Genomic DNA, 17274 nt, shown 5'->3' with positions numbered 1-17274 from the left:
CACACACACACACCCTGGATAGGACACCAGTCCATCCCAGGACGGGACACACACACACCAGTTTTCCCAGAAGCCCACGAACGCTCCTCGAACTGCAAGCTGACCGCAAGGCTCTGTGGCCTGCTGTCGATGTGACAACAAACCCATCTTTCACAGTATCACTGAATAATCAACGCCCGTTGCGTGGTCCCCCGTCTGTTGGGTTGGGGGGGGTCTGCTCTTCATTTTCTTGAGAAACGGGGTCTCCATTTAGGTTTGTTTCTGGCCTCTGTTGCTTAAAAAAAAAAAAACTGGCTTCTTCCCAAGTGAAACTCTAGCAATCGGGCAAGTTCGAGTCCTGATAGGCGCCTGTGCAGGGCTCAGGAGAACAGCTCCTTTGTGTCCAGAAGCACCACGCCCGTCGTTTGACTCCGCGAGTGGCGTTTTCTCATTTGACTGAAAGATCCGAACATCACACGTTCGCTGCGTCAGTGTTCAAATCGATTCTTTTATCAGTTTGTATATTAATGTCGGCAGCCGTCTCACCCCACAGCTCCCAGCTGGCAGCTCCCAGCCCCACTGGAGCCCAGCAGGGGGAGCCTGGCCAGTACCTGGAGGGGAGACTCCTGGGAGGAGAGCTGAGGCTGCTGCTGGGAGAGGTGTGAGTGGGGCCAGCAGGGGGCGCTCTCACCCAGCTCACAGACCCACTGGAGCCCAGCAGGGGGAGCCTGGCCAGTACCTGGAGGGGAGACTCCTGGGAGGAGAGCTGAGGCTGCTGCTGGAGGAGGTGTGAGTGGGGCCAGCAGGGGGCGCTCTCACCCTGCGGTCTGTGTGGGTCCTGATGCCCCAGTATAGTGACGGGGGACACTGGACTGTAAACAGGCGCCGTCCTTTGGATGAGACGTCAAACCGAGGTCCTGACTCTCTGGGGTCACTAACAATCCCAGGGCGTCTCTCGAGAAGAGTAGGGGTGTTACCCCAGTGTCCTGCCCCAATTACCCCCCTGGTCTTTACCCATCATGGCCTCCTAATAACCCCCCTCTCTGAACTGGCTTCATCCCTCTGCTCTCCTCCCACTGAGAGCTGCTGTGTGTGAGCGGACTGGAGCGTCATGCAGGTGGGGTACACACTGGTGGGGCTGGAGGGGATCCCCCGGACCTGTACAGCGCTCCGAGTGGAGGGTCTCTGTCTCCGTCTCCTGTACTGCGTGTCTCTCTGTCTCCTGTACTGTTTCCTGTACTGCATGTCTCTCTGTCTCCTGTACTGCGTGTCTGTTTGTCTCTCTGTCTCCTGTACTGCGTGTGTCTGTCTGTCTCCTGTACTGTCTCCTGTACTGCGTGTCTGTCTGTCTCCTGTACTGTGTGTCTGTCTGTCTCCTGTACTCCTATAATTAACAGGAGACCTGAAACGTTGTTGAATTAAGCTGGAGACCTGAGGAGTACAGGAAGGAGGATATGACCTGACACATGTGAGCGAACAGGAACTCTCCAGAGGCCTCTCCAGCCCGGGGCCCTTCCGTCTTCACGAACAGCTCTCTCTGGGGGGGCTGGTGGGCTCATGATGCCGAGGCTGACGAGAACTCATTCATTCATTCATTCATCGAACCTGCCCAGAGCCTCAGCTCCACTCGAGAGAGGCAGCTGCCCCCTGGAGAAGGAGGAGGAGGAGTGAACTCGGCGCCGATGGTCTCCCACGCAGGGGTCCGCACGCGTGGGGACTGCCCCCGCCCGGTCCCGTCCCGTCCCCCGGACCCGTTAGGAAGCCGCGCTAATAAAAACCGATTCCAACATCTGGCATGAGCAGGTCGGGTGAAAATGTCTGTCTGAGCGGGCTGGGACTCTGGAAGGGTCGTGTTCTCCCGTTCCCGGCTCGGTCCGGTCCGGCCCGGTCCTGCCCAGCCCAGGTCCGGGTCTGGGTCACCCGCGGACGGAGAGCGCTGAGCGCTGTGATACACGGGACCGGCCACACGGGGGCGCCCGAGATCCAGCGTCTCCCCCGCAAGCGATCCCGGAGACGGCTCTGCTCTTAAATACGTTCTCTTAGAGAGCAGCGAAACTCTTTCTTTCCTTTTATTTTTTTTTTAGACTCACCCATGAATAACGCCGGAACCGGCCCCGCTTCGGCACCGCGCTCGTCTTGTTAAACATTCTCGCAACAGCACCAGCACGCCCAGATGAATAAAAAAAACAAAAAAACCCTCATTCTTACTGTCAAGGTTGCGAAGACGCGTTCAAAGCCGCCCATTGCAAGACGCGAGAATGAAAGAGACGCCGCCACCGCCACCGCCACTCCGGGCGATCCACGCGTGAGAAACAGGGGCTTGAGCTCACACCCACCTCCCCACGGCGCTGCTCTGCTCCGACAGGTGGGACGAGCTGTCCATCAGAGGGGCCCGGCCATTCAGAGAGCCGCGGGGGAGGGTCGTGTCTCAGTCAAGGGAAGGTCCGGCTGAGACGAGCTCTTTTCCACAGTCCAACCCCCGTACTGGACCCCCACCACTGCTGCTACTGGGACCCGTGTTCTTGTTATCACCGCGTTGCTGTTTTTATTTTATTTTTTTTTGTCTAGGAGGGGCAGACAGCTATCTCAGCATCTGTCTGTATGAACTTGAACTTGAAAGTTCAGGTATACAAAAACAGAATATACCACACTCCCTGCTCACACCCTGCTCACTCCCTGCTGCCAGGACACCGTCACACTCCCTGCTCACTTCTACAAAAACAGAAGAAAACAGACCCCCAGGTCCCTGCTTGTGGTACAGCTTGAAGAGAAATGAGGGTGTTGTGTTGTTGTTGTTGTGTGTGTGTGGGGGGGGTGTTTCTTTCTAGAGTGTGTGTACCGAGTAAGACACATAAACGATCTGATGTTTCAGACTTGGTGCCCAAGTGATCAAGCACTCCTCAAACAGAGAGCTGCGCACTCTGATCACTCCCTGCTCACACCCTGCTCACCAACTGCTCACACCCTGCTCACAGGTCACAGTCACACTCCCTGCTCACCAACTGCTCACACCCTGCTCACAGGACACAGTCACACTCCCTACTCACACCCTGCTCACTAACTGCTCACAGGTCACAGTCACACTCCCTGCTCACCAACTGCTCACACCCTGCTCACAGGTCAGTCACACTCCCTGCTCACACCCTGCTCACTAACTGCTCACTCCCTGCTCACAGGTCACAGTCACACTCCCTGCTCACACCCTGCTCACTAACTGCTCCCAGGACACAGTCTCACCCCCTGCTCACTCCCTGCTCACTTATACAAAAACAGAAGACAACAGACCCCCAGGTACCTGCTTGTGGTACAGCTTGAAGAGAAATGAGGGTGTTGTGTTGTTGTTGTTGTGTGTGTACTGAGTAAGACACATAAACGATCTGATGTCTCAGACTTGGTGCCCAAGTGATCAAGCACTCCTCACACAGAGAGCTGCGCACTCTGATCACTCCCTGCTCACTAGCTGCTCACTCCCTGCTCACAGGTCACAGTCACACTCCCTGCTCACACCCTGCTCACTAACTGCTCACAGGTCACAGTCACACTCCCTGCTCACTCCCTGCTCACACCCTGCTCACACCCTGCGCACAGGTCACAGTCTCACTCCCTGCTCACTAACTGCTCACTCCCTGCTCACAGGACACAGTTACACTCCCTGCTCACACCCTGCTCACTAACTGCTCACTCCCTGCTCACAGGACACAGTCACACTCCCTGCTCACACCCTGCTCACTAACTGCTCACAGGTCACAGTCACACTCCCTGCTCACACCCTGCTCACTAACTGCTCACAGGACACAGTCACACTCCCTGCTCACACCCTGCTCACTCCCTGCTCACACCCTGCGCACAGGACACAGTCACACTCCCTGCTCACACCCTGCTCACTCCCTGCTCACACCCTGCACACAGGACACAGTCACACTCCCTGCTCACTCCCTGCTCACACCCTGCGCACAGGACACAGTCACACTCCCTGCTCACTCCCTGCTCACACCCTGCGCACAGGACACAGTCACACTCCCTGCTCACTCTCTGCTCACTCCCTGCTCACACCCTGCTCACTAACTGCTCACACCCTGCTCACAGGTCACAGTCACACTCCCTGCTCACTCTCTGCTCACTAACTGCTCACACCCTGCTCACAGGTCACAGTCACACTCCCTGCTCACAGGACACAGTCACACTCCCTGCTCGCTCTCTGCTCACTCCCTGCTCACTCCCTGCTCACTCTCTGCTCACTCTCTGCTCACTCTCCGTTCCCAGGACACAGTCCCACAATTCCACAGCGACGGCACGGCGTACCTCCAGAAACGCTTTATTAACCCCTCCCCCCCCAACACAGACGCACACACGAGCCTCTCCGGGGGCGGCCGGCTCACTGCCCCCCCGCCCGCCCCCCGCGGGCCCTCAGTCGACGAACGTGAGCTGCGAGGGCACGTCGGGGTTCTCGGGCTCCAGGTGCCGGCGCAGGAAGTCCGTGACGCGGAAGAGGCTGATGTAGTAGTCGCGGGCGTGCTGCCGGTCCCTGGGCGTGATGTCGGGGCGCAGACCCCTGTCGTCGCACAGGTTCTTGTTGCCCCAGCTGATCACCCCCACCTGCGGGGGGAGCCGGGGAGACAGACAGAGAGGGGTGACTGGAAAGATAAAACATCACCTCCCACCTGGGAGACGCACAGCGATCACTCTCACCAGTGACCCCACCTGGGAGACGCACAGCGATCGTTCTGCACCAGTAACCCCACCTGGGAGATGCACAGCGATCGTTCTGCACCAGTAACCCCACCTGGGAGACGCACAGGGATCGTTCCGCACCAGTAACCCCACCTGGGAGACGCACAGCGATCGTTCTGCACCAGTAACCCCACCTGGGAGACGCTCAGCGATCGTTCAGCACCAGTAACCCCACCTGGGAGACGCACAGCGATCGTTCCGCACCAGTAACCCCACCTGGGAGACGCACAGCGATCGTTCTGCACCAGTAACCCCACCTGGGAGACGCACAGCTATCGTTCCGCACCAGTAACCCCACCTGGGAGACACACAGCGATCAGTCTGCTCCAGTAACCCCACCTGGGAGACGCACAGCGATCAGTCTGCACCAGTGACCCCACCTGGGAGACGCACAGCGATCAGTCTGCACCAGTGACCCCAACTGGGAGAAGCGCAGCGATCGTTCTGCACCAATGACCCCACCTGGGAGACGCACAGCGATCAGTCTGCACCAGTGACCCCACCTGGGAGACGCACAGCGATCGTTCTGCACCAGTGACCCCACCTGGGAGACGCACAGCGATCGTTCTGCACCAGTGACCCCACCTGGGAGACGCTCAGCGATCGTTCCGCACCAGTGACCCCAACTGGGAGACGCACAGCGATCGTTCCGCACCAGTGACCCCACCTGGGAGACGCACAGCGATCGTTCCGCACCAGTGACCCCACCTGGGAGACGCACAGCGATCGTTCTGCACCAGTGACCCCACCTGGGAGACGCACAGCGACCATTGTGCACCAGTAACCCCACCTGGGAGACGCACAGCGATCGTTCTGCACCAGTAACCCCACCTGGGAGACGCACAGCGACCATTGTGCACCAGTAACCCCACCTGGGAGACGCTCAGCGATCGTTCCGCACCAGTGACCCCACCTGGGAGACGCACAGCGATCGTTCCGCACCAGTAACCCCACCTGGGAGACGCACAGCGATCGTTCTGCACCAGTAACCCCACCTGGGAGACGCACAGCGATCGTTCCACACCAGTGACCCCACCTGGGAGACGCACAGCGATTGTTCTGCACCAGTAACCCCATCTGGGAGACGCACAGTGATCGTTCTGCACCAGTGACCCCACCTGGGAGACGCACAGCGATCAGTCTGCACCAGTAACCCCACCTGGGAGACGCACAGCGATCGTTCCACACCAGTAACCCCACCTGGGAGATGCTCAGCGATCATTCTGCACCAGCAGCCCCACCTGGGAGATGCTCAGCGATCAGTCTGCACCAGTAATCCCACCTGGGAGATGCACAGCGACCATTGTGCACCAGTAACCCCACCTGGGAGACGCACAGCGATCGTTCTGCACCAGTAACCCCACCTGGGAGACGCACAGCGATCGTTCCACACCAGTAACCCCACCTGGGAGAGGCACAGCGATCGTTCTGCACCAGTAACCCCACCTGGGAGACGCACAGCGATCGCTCTCACCAGTGACCCCACCTGGGAGACGCTCAGCGATCGTTCTGCACCAGTAACCCCACCTGGGAGATGCACAGCAATTGCTCTGCACCAGTAACCCCACCTGGGAGATGCACAGCGATCGTTCTGCACCAGTAACCCCACCTGGGAGACGCACAGCGATCGCTCTCACCAGTGACCCCACCTGGGTTTGTAACTTCACCCAAGAGTCACTGCCTCAGTAGAACCTCACTTCCCAAGAGCTGATGCTGCTCCAGCCTGCCCCCTGCTGGTCACCCACTCACAACAGCAGTGGGGTCTTCTGGGATCTTTAAAGTCCATGTTGTCCTTAAACGTGGGATTAACGTCTCCTCCGAAGGATATGTCCCCTCCTGCTTACAGCCCTGGACAGGACGTTAGAGAGTAGACACACACACACACACACACACAGGAGACGCTGCCCAGAGCGACAGACTCGTTGCTCCAGATCTCACCTGGACCAGGCGCCTCTTCCTCTCCAGGAACAGCGCTCCTCCGGAGTCTCCTGCGAGGACACGCGCACACACAGTGAGGGGGTCCGCGGGTCTGTGTGTCCGCGGGGCACGGGCGGCGTGGCGGGCGGCGGCGGAGACCTCCTACCTTTGCAGGTGATGTCATCGACCTCCGGGTGTATCCCCCCGGTGCAGAGGAAGCTCTCCGTCACCAGCTCCTCGGGGTCTGTGGCTGTGACTTCTGGGGCCTGCAGGGCGTCCCTGACACAGCTGTCCCTCTGCGCACAACACCAACACCACACAACACAACACAACACAACATCAACACAGCGTCAACACAACACAGTGTCAACACAACTTCAACACAACTCAACACAGCGTCAACACAGCACAGCGTCAACAGAGCGTCAACACAACATCAACACAGCGTCAACACAACATCAACACAACACAGCGTCAACAGAGCATCAGAACAACACAGTGTCAACAGAGCATCAACGCAACACATCACAACACAACATCAAAACAATACATCTGTCCCCCTGCACACGCAGCACAGCGTCAACACAAGAGCAACACAGCATCAACACAATTGTCATAACAAAGTTTTGAACACACACTAACCCAGTGCACACACACAAACCCAGTGCACAGACACTAACCCAGTGCACAGACACTAACCCAGTGCACTTACACTAACCCAGTGCGCACACACAAAATCCACTATACACACACTATCACAGTGCACACACACTAACCCAGTGCACAGACACAAAACCTGTGCACGCACACTAACCCACTATACACACACTACCACAGTGCACACACACTAACCCAGTGCACACACACTACCGCAGTGCACACACACTAACCCAGTGCACACACACTACCACAGTGCACACACACTACCACAGTGCACTCTCACTAACCCAGTGCACTCTCACTAACCCAGTGCACACACACTACCACAGTGCACTCTCACTAACCCAGTGCGCACACACTACCACAGTGCACACACACTACCACAGTGCACTCTCACTAACCCAGTGCGCACACACTAACCCAGTGCACTCTCACTAACCCAGTGCGCACACGCTCACCCAGTGCGCACACACTCACCCAGTGCACACACACTACCACAGTGCACACACACTAACCCAGTGCACTCTCACTAACCCAGTGCACACACACTAACCCAGTGTACTCTCACTAACCCAGTGCACACACACTAACCCAGTGTACTCTCACTAACCCAGTGCGCACACACTAACCCAGTGTACTCTCACTAACCCAGTGCGCACACGCTCACCCAGTGCGCACACACTCACCCAGTGCGCACACACTCACCCAGTGCACTCTCACTAACCCAGTGCGCACACACTAACCCAGTGTACTCTCACTAACCCAGTGCACACACACTACCACAGTGCACACACACTAACCCAGTGCACTCTCAATAACCCAGTGCGCACACACTAACCCAGTGCGCACACGCTCACCCAGTGCGCACACACTCACCCAGTGCGCACACACTCACCCAGTGCACACACACTAACCCAGTGCACTCTCACTAACCCAGTGCGCACACGCTCACCCAGTGCGCACTCACTCACCCAGTGCGCACACACTCACCCAGTGCACAGACACTCACCCAGTGCACTCACACTCACCCAGTGCACTCACACAAAACCCACTATACACACACTCACCCAGTGCACAGACACTCACCCAGTGCACTCACACAAAACCCACTATACACACACTCACCCAGTGCGCACACACTCACCCAGTGCACAGACACTCACCCAGTGCACTCACACAAAACCCACTATACACACACTCACCCAGTGCGCACACACTCGCCCAGTGCACAGACACTCACCCAGTGCACTCACACAAAACCCACTATACACACACTCACCCAGTGCGCACACACTCACCCAGTGCACTCACACAAAACCCACTATACACACACTACCACAGTGCACACACACTAACCCAGTGCGCACACACTCACCCAGTGCACAGACACTCACCCAGTGCACAGACACTCACCCAGTGCACTCACACAAAACCCACTATACACACACTACCACAGTGCACACACACTACCACAGTGCACACACACTAACCCACTATACACACACTACCACAGTGCACACACACTAACCCACTATACACACACTACCACAGTGCACACACACTCACCTGCGCCCTCAGCTTGATCTTGACGTTCTTGGTCGTGGCCAGGGCGCCGTGCTCGGACATGAAGCTGGCCGGCTCGAACTCCTTCTCCAGCAGCAGGCCCTCTGGATGACAGACAGGCAGCCGGTGAGGACAGGGCAGGACAGGACAGGACAGGACAGCACGCACACAGGCTCAGCCACATCTCCCACCAGCCTCTGAGACATCACCCCCCCCTCCCCCCCCCGCTAACAACCCTGGCCACGACGTTCTCACCATGCTCACGACACGTTGCCCGGTCAGACAGACCCAGGGCGCGACTGGTGGCCTTGGTGCAGGGAATACAGATGGGCCTGAAAGACACAGAGAGAGGAGTCCAGACCCTCACACAGACCCCAGAGACACCCCTCACACAGAGAGAGGAGTCCAGACCCTCACACAGACCCCAGAGACACCCCTCACACAGAGAGAGGAGTCCAGACCCTCACACAGACCCCAGAGACACTCCTCACACAGAGAGAGGAGTCCAGACCCTCACACAGACCCCAGAGACACTCCTCACACAGAGAGAGGAGTCCAGACCCTCACACAGACCCCAGAGACACTCCTCACACAGAGAGAGGAGTCCAGACCCTCACACAGACCCCAGAGACACTCCTCACACAGAGAGAGGAGTCCAGACCCTCACACAGACCCCAGAGACACTCCTCACACAGAGAGAGGAGTCCAGACCCTCACACAGACCCCAGAGACACTCCTCACACAGAGAGAGGAGTCCAGACCCTCACACAGACCCCAGAGACACTCCTCACACAGAGAGAGGAGTCCAGACCCTCACACAGACCCCAGAGACACTCCTCACACAGAGAGAGGAGTCCAGACCCTCACACAGACCCCAGAGACACTCCTCACACAGAGAGAGGAGTCCAGACCCTCACACAGACCCCAGAGACACTCCTCACACAGAGAGAGGAGTCCAGACCCTCACACAGACCCCAGAGACACTCCTCACACAGAGAGAGGAGTCCAGACCCTCACACAGACCCCAGAGACACTCCTCACACAGACAGAGGAGTCCAGACCCTCACACAGACCCCAGAGACACTCCTCACACAGAGAGAGGAGTCCAGACCCTCACACAGACCCCAGAGACACTCCTCACACAGAGAGAGGAGTCCAGACCCTCACACAGACCCCAGAGGCACCCCTCACACAGAGAGAGGAGTCCAGACCCTCACACAGACCCCAGAGACACTCCTCACACAGGGAGAGGAGTCCAGACCCTCACACAGACCCCAGAGACACTCCTCACACAATAGAGACGAGTCCAGACCCTCACACAGACCCCAGAGACACTCCTCACACAATAGAGACGAGTCCAGACCCTCACACAGACCCCAGAGACACTCCTGCTGTTACCTGGCTTTTCTCGAGATTTTGATCTCCTTCTCCAGCCGGATGAGGGCCACATCATAGTCATAAAACTCTGGGATTCCCTCAGCTTCCTTCTTTCCGATGTTATACTCCGGATGCACGATCAGTTTGCTTATCGCCTTGTCTGAGGCGGGAGGCAGGGAGAGGAAGACGGACAGGCTGAGCAGCCACAGCAGACACATTGGGAACGTCACGCTGGCCCTGCTTCTGAAGGCTCAGGCAGAAACAAGACGAGCAGCTGTTGGGCTCGGTGGGGGCTCTAGCAGTGTACTGGCCCCTTGAGCCAGAACCCCTGAGTATTTTATCGCTATCAGAAAGATCTAGACTATAAATGCAATGTAATAAGCAAGCATCTCTGCGCTGTCAGTGGAGTACACTGCTTCACAGTGCCCACTGGACTGGTCCGATCCCTCATCTGTCTGACCCCGCCTACCAGACTGACCCACCCACTGGGTGACCACACCCCTTGCAGACCTGACCCCGCCCACTGTACTTCCCCACCCCTCGGTGGCATGGCCCCGCCCACCGGTCTGCCCCACCCCCTCGCAGACTTGACCCCGCCCACAGGTGGGGCTGTCCCACCCCCTTGCAGGCCTGGCCCCGCCCACTGTCCTTCCCCACCCCTCGGTGACACGACCCCGCCCACCGGTCTGCCCCACCCCCTCGCAGACATGACCCCGCCCACAGGTGGGACTGCCCCACCCCCTTGCAGACCTGGCCCCGCCCACCGGGGGCTGCCCCCACCCCCCTTGCAGGCCTGGCCCCGCCCACTGTACTTCCCCACCCCTCGGTGGCATGACCCCGCCCACCGGACTGCCCCACCCCCTCGCAGACATGACCCCGCCCACAGGTGGGACTGCCCCACCCCCTTGCAGACCTGACCCCGCCCACTGTACTTCCCCACCCCTCGGTGGCATGACCCCGCCCACCGGACTGCCCCACCCCCTTGCAGACCTGACCCCGCCCACCGGGGGGCTGCCCCACCCCCTTGCAGGCCTGACCCCGCCCACTGTCCTTCCCCACCCCTCGGTGGCATGACCCCGCCCACCGGTCTGCCCCACCCCCTCGCAGACATGCCCCAGCCCACAGGTGGGACTGCCCCACCCCCTTACATACATGACCCCGCCTACATGTGGGACTGCCCCACCCCCTTGTAGACCTGACCCCGCCCACCGGACTGCCCCACCCCATCACAGACATGACCCGCCCACAAGTTGGACTGCCCCACCCCCTTGCAGACATGACCCCGCCCACAGGTGGAACTGCCCCACCCCCCTTGCAGGCCTGGCCCCGCCCACCGGGGCTGCCCCCCCCCCCCACCTTTGAAGCCAGCCCGGTCCACGTTGTCGTCGATGAGCACCTTGACCATCTCGGCCTCGTCGGTCAGCTGGAAGCAGTGGGCCGCTGTCAGGACGTACTGCTTGCTGATGAGGGAGCCCATGCAGGTCTCCGTCTTCGCCGGGCGCTGCGTGTGCGTGAGAGAGAGAGAGAGAGAGAGGGAGAGAGGGAGAGGGAGGGGTCAACGTGGGCGGCCAGGCGGGCACGCGGACTGGGGGAGAGGAGGAGGGCGGAGGGCTGGACAGAGAGAGAGAGAGGGAGGGAGACACAGAAACACGCAAGGGCAGAGGAGGAGATAGCGGAAATGTCTCCTCTTGTGAGTCCCACAGTGTCTCTCTGTGTCTCAGTGGTCTTTCAGAGTCTTTCAGAGTCTCTCAGTGTCTCGGTCTGTCTCCCTGTGTCTCAGTGGTCTTTCAGAGTGTCTCTCAGTGTCTCGGTCTGTCTCCCTGTGTCTCAGTGGTCTTTCAGAGTCTTTCAGAGTGTCTCTCAGTGTCTCGGTCTGTCTCCCTGTGTCTCAGTGGTCTTTCAGAGTCTCAGTCTGTCTCTCTCTGTGTCTCAGTGGTCTTTCAATCTCAGTCGGTCTCTCCTGTATCTCAGAGTGTCTCCCAGTGTCTCAGTGTGTCTCAATGTTGCTCTTATTGTCTCAGTGTGTCTCTCAGTCTCTCAGTGTCTCTGACTCTGTACTCACAGTGATCTTGATGGTCACCAGCCAGGGATAGTTCTGCCTCTTCACACTGTCGGGCTCCCCATCTATCTCATAGTTCCTGTAGAGCCCACAGAGCCCAACACTATCGCTCTCATCTACAGACAGACAGAAACACTCTGGAACCCTCATACAAAACCTCCTGCCATTGACACAGAGGGAGCTTAATACCCAAACACCACACATTGTCCAGTACAGGACTGACTCACAGGGCAGTACAGACTCACAGAGCACACAGAGCACAGTACAGACTCACAGGACAGTACAGACTCACAGAGCACAGTACAGACTCACAGTGCACACAGAGCACAGTACAGACTCACAGGACAGTACAGACTCACAGAGCACAGTACAGACTCACAGAGCACACAGAGCACAGTACAGACTCACAGAGCACAGTACAGACTCACAGAGCTCACAGAGCACAGTACAGACTCACAGAGCTCACAGAGTACAGTACAGACTCACAGAGCTCACAGAGTACAGTACAGACTCACAGTGCTCACAGAGTACAGTACAGACTCACAGAGCACAGTACAGACTCACAGGACAGTACAGACTAACAGAGCAAACAGAGCACAGTACAGACTCACAGGACAGTACAGACTCACAGAGCACACAGAGCACAGTACAGACTCACAGGGCGGTACAGACTCACAGTGCTCACAGAGTACAGTACAGACTCACAGTGCTCACAGAGTACAGTACAGACTCACAGGACAGTACAGACTCACAGGACAGTACAGACTCACAGACCACACAGAGCACAGTACAGACTCACAGGACAGTACAGACTCACAGAGCACAGTACAGACTCACAGAGCACAGTACAGACTCACAGAGCACACAGAGCACAGTACAGACTCACAGGACAGTACAGACTCACAGGACAGTACAGACTCACAGACCACACAGAGCACAGTACAGACTCACAGGACAGTACAGACTCACAGAGCACACAGAGTACAGTACAGACTCACAGAGCACAGTACAGACTCACAGGACAGTACAGACTCACAGAGCACACAGAGTACAGTACAGACTCACAGAGCACAGTACAGACTCACAGAGCACAGTACAGACTCACAGAGCACACAGAGCACAGTACAGACTCACAGAGCACAGTACAGACTCACAGGACAGTACAGACTCACAGAGCACAGTACAGACTCACAGGACAGTACAGACTCACAGGACAGTACAGACTCATAGAGCACACAGAGCACAGTACAGACTCACAGGACAGTACAGACTCACAGAGCACACAGAGCACAGTACAGACTCACAGGACAGTACAGACTCAAAGTGCACACAGAGCACAGTACAGACTCACAGGACAGTACAGACTCACAGGACAGTACAGACTCACAGAGCACACAGAGCACAGTACAGACTCACAGGACAGTACAGACTCACAGGACAGTACAGACTCACAGAGCACAGTACAGACTCACAGGACAGTACAGACTCACAGGACAGTACAGACTCACAGAGCACACAGAGCACAGTACAGACTCACAGGACAGTACAGACTCACAGGACAGTACAGACTCACAGAGCACACAGAGCACGGTACAGACTCACAGGACAGTACAGATTCACAGTGCACACAGAGCACAGTACAGACTCACAGAGCACAGTACAGACTCACAGAGCACACAGAGCACAGTACAGACTCACAGAGCTCACAGAGTACAGTACAGACTCACAGAGCACAGTACAGACTCACAGAGCACACAGAGCACAGTACAGACTCACAGAGCACAGTACAGACTCACAGAGCACACAGAGCACAGTACAGACTCACAGGACAGTACAGACTCACAGGACAGTACAGACTCACAGGACAGTACAGATTCACAGTGCACACAGAGCACGGTACAGACTCACAGTGCACAGTATAGCATAGTGTGGTACAGAGAGGAGAAACAAACCTATCATTGTATCGAATGTATCCTCCAATGTTGTGATGTCCTTTATTTTGAAAAAATGTTTCTCCATAGGCTTTTCTGATACCAGTTTAATCAGCTCATCCTCATCAATGTCATCTCCCACACCAAACGCATAAATATCTGTAAGAAAGAACAGAGAGGGGTTCATACACACACACTGACTGGACACTCCAGTACATGAACACTGCACTGAGAGAGAGAGGGGTTCACACACACACACTGACTGGACACTCCAGTACATGAACACTGCACTGAGAGAGAGAGGGGTTCATACACACACACTGACTGGACACTCCAGTACATGAACACTGCACTGAGAGAGAGAGGGGTTCATACACACACACTGACTGGACACTCCAGTACATGAACACTGCACTGAGAGAGAGAGGGGTTCACACAGACACACTGACTGGACACTCCAGTACATGAACACTGCACTGAGAGAGAGAGGGGTTCATACAGACACACTGACTGGACACTCCAGTACATGAACACTGCCCTGAGAGAGGAGCTGTAGTCAGTGTACCCTTATAGGAGGTGACTGGGATATAAAGTGATCACAGTGATATAATTTCTCTCTCACCCAGGTAGTCCAGCCAGTCAGCCCCTCGAATGCCTTTGACCAGGTTCCGGATCTTATTCACCTCAATCTCTGCGCTGCCGCCCATATTGGCCCGACCTGTAGGAAAAGACACAGCACTGACCACTGAGCATCCCAGGCTGGACTCTCTAGGCTGGACTGGGAGCTGGACGAGTTCTTCACTGGGATTATAATCAGACTCCACTGACACTGACAGAGCAGTCTGAGACTCTCTAGGCTTGACTGGACTGACTGGACTGGGAGCTGGATTAGTTCTTCACTGGGATTATAATCAGATTTACACTGACACCGACAGCGCAGTCTGAGACTCTCCAGGCTGGACTGGGAGCTGGATTAGTTCTTCACTGGGATTATTATCAGACTCCCACTGACAACCACAGAGCAGTCCGAGAATCTGCAGGGTGGACGGAATCAAGACTTCGGAAAACCAAACAAAAACCACCAGTTTCTACTCCTGTGCTGGCGCCGCTGCACTGGCTGCCAGCGCATTATAGAGCCGACTTTTTCCAAAGCCGCAAGAAAAACATCTGAAGCCCGGAGCTACTAACTGCCGTCCTGAAATTTGAACCTAGGGATGAAAGGAAAAAGGGGAAACTGATTTTGGTAGACCGCCCCCTGTGTGTGGGTCTATTCGCCCCCAGTTCACCGCAGATAAACCCCTCGGCTGGAATCATGCCTGACGATGTGCGGCCGCGTCTCACCGTCGCTGAAGAGGATGATGACGTGGCGGGTCTCCTTGAAGTCCTCCCTGTTCTGGGCTTGCAGGAAACTCATCTTCTCGTAGACGTTCCGGAAGGCGGCTGCGATATTGGTGCCCGTCTGGTCTCCGTGGTCTGACATACGAGGAGAAACGAGCAGTATCATCATCAGTGTCATTCCCATCGGCACTGAGTTGGCCTTTGACCCCAGAGTGGGCTAGAGTATTAACATCGTTATCCCCGACTTTACTGTAGATCCCAGACTGGGCTCGTGTATTAGAATCGTAAATGAAGACTTTACTGTAGAGTCCAGATTAGGATGCTGTTTTTATAGAATTAACAATGACTTTACTGTAGATGTGTATTAACATCATTAACAGTGACTTTGCTGCAGATACCAGACTGGGCTCGTGTATTAATATAATCAACGATGACTTTACTGTAGATGTGTATCAACATCATTAACAGTGACTTTGCTGCAGATACCAGACTGAGCTCATGTATTAATATAATCAACGATGACTTTACTGTAGAGTCCAGATTAGGATGCTGTTTTTATATAATTAACTCTGACTTTACTGTAGAAGTGTATCAACATCATTAACAGTGACTTTGCTGCAGATACCAGACTGGGCTCGTGTATTAAAATAATTAACGATGACTTTACTGTAGATGTGTATCAACATCATTAACAGTGACTTTGCTGCAGATACCAGACTGGGCTCATTTATTATTATAAGTAACGATAATTGCACAATTATGCTCAAATACATCGGTATAATCCAGCGTTTAACTGAGAATTAAATGAGCTCTGGGAATAGTAATCTGTAAGGGAGAGAAATTGAACACTGCCAATGTTGAACACTAATTATACGTTACTTGAGGCAGATTAGAGGTTCGATGGTGGCAGCAGGGAAGCTTTGTGAATGAGAAAAGCTGGTCTGTTGAAGGACACAGCTGCTCACCGGTGTACTTGAATTTCTGAATGGCCTGCATGACCTCTGGCATGGTGATATCTGGGTCAGTGATGCTGACCATCTCCTTGACGAAGGTGGCGAAGGACACAACCTCGTACTTTGGAGTGACTTCGAAATCGCTAATCTGGATGGACAGAGGACACGGGGAATCACATAAAACAGAGAACTCAATACAGACCCTCACACAGACCCCAGAGACACTCCTCACACAGAGAGAGGAGTCCAGACCCTCACACAGACCCCAGAGACACTCCTCACACACAGAGATGAGTCCAGACCCTCACACAGACCCCAGAGACACTCCTCACACAGAGAGAGGAGCACAGACCCTCACACAGAACCCAGAGACACTCCTCACACAGAGATGAGTCCAGACCCTCACACAGACCCCAGAGACACTCCTCACACAGAGAGAGGAGTCCAGACCCTCACACAGACCCCAGAGACACTCCTCACACAGAGAGAGGAGTCCAGACCCTCACGCAGAGCCCAGAGACACTCCTCACACAGAGAGAGGAGTCCAGACCCTCACACAGACCCCAGAGACACTCCTCACACAGAGAGACGAGTCCAGACCCTCACACAGACCCCAGAGACACTCCTCACACAGAGAGAGGAGTCGAGACCCTCACACAGACCCCAGAGACACTCCTCACACAGAGAGACGAGTCCAGACCCTCATGCCGAGCCCACAGACCCCTCGCACCTTTTCAATCAGTTTCAGGATGCAGTTTTTGGACTT

At 55.9% G+C, this 17274-nt stretch overlaps 1 protein-coding gene across 1 annotated transcript in view; it reads right to left on the bottom strand.

The window, feature by feature from the left end:
• Positions 1-4278: 4278 nt before the first annotated feature.
• The window catches only part of LOC138242462 (complement factor B-like), a 20011-nt gene continuing 7015 nt past the window's right edge, over positions 4279-17274 (bottom strand). Inside the window, exons 7-19 of the mRNA XM_069197987.1 lie at positions 17239-17274; positions 16521-16656; positions 15559-15690; positions 14840-14935; positions 14239-14376; positions 12290-12402; positions 11584-11728; positions 10249-10387; positions 9106-9182; positions 8854-8954; positions 6794-6923; positions 6649-6698; positions 4279-4575 (exon numbers count right to left, since the gene is read on the bottom strand). The exon at positions 17239-17274 is cut by the window's right edge and continues 104 nt beyond it. Coding sequence (XP_069054088.1) covers positions 4387-4575; positions 6649-6698; positions 6794-6923; positions 8854-8954; positions 9106-9182; positions 10249-10387; positions 11584-11728; positions 12290-12402; positions 14239-14376; positions 14840-14935; positions 15559-15690; positions 16521-16656; positions 17239-17274 — 1482 coding nt within the window. The 3' untranslated portion in view covers positions 4279-4386. The remainder of the gene's footprint in view (positions 4576-6648; positions 6699-6793; positions 6924-8853; positions 8955-9105; positions 9183-10248; positions 10388-11583; positions 11729-12289; positions 12403-14238; positions 14377-14839; positions 14936-15558; positions 15691-16520; positions 16657-17238) is intronic.

Source organism: Lepisosteus oculatus, chromosome 14 (genome assembly GCF_040954835.1).
Source record: "Lepisosteus oculatus isolate fLepOcu1 chromosome 14, fLepOcu1.hap2, whole genome shotgun sequence".
Lineage (NCBI taxonomy): Eukaryota > Metazoa > Chordata > Actinopteri > Semionotiformes > Lepisosteidae > Lepisosteus > Lepisosteus oculatus.
Note: the sequence above shows the minus strand (reverse complement) of the source record. Positions and strands in the feature narration are given on the sequence as shown.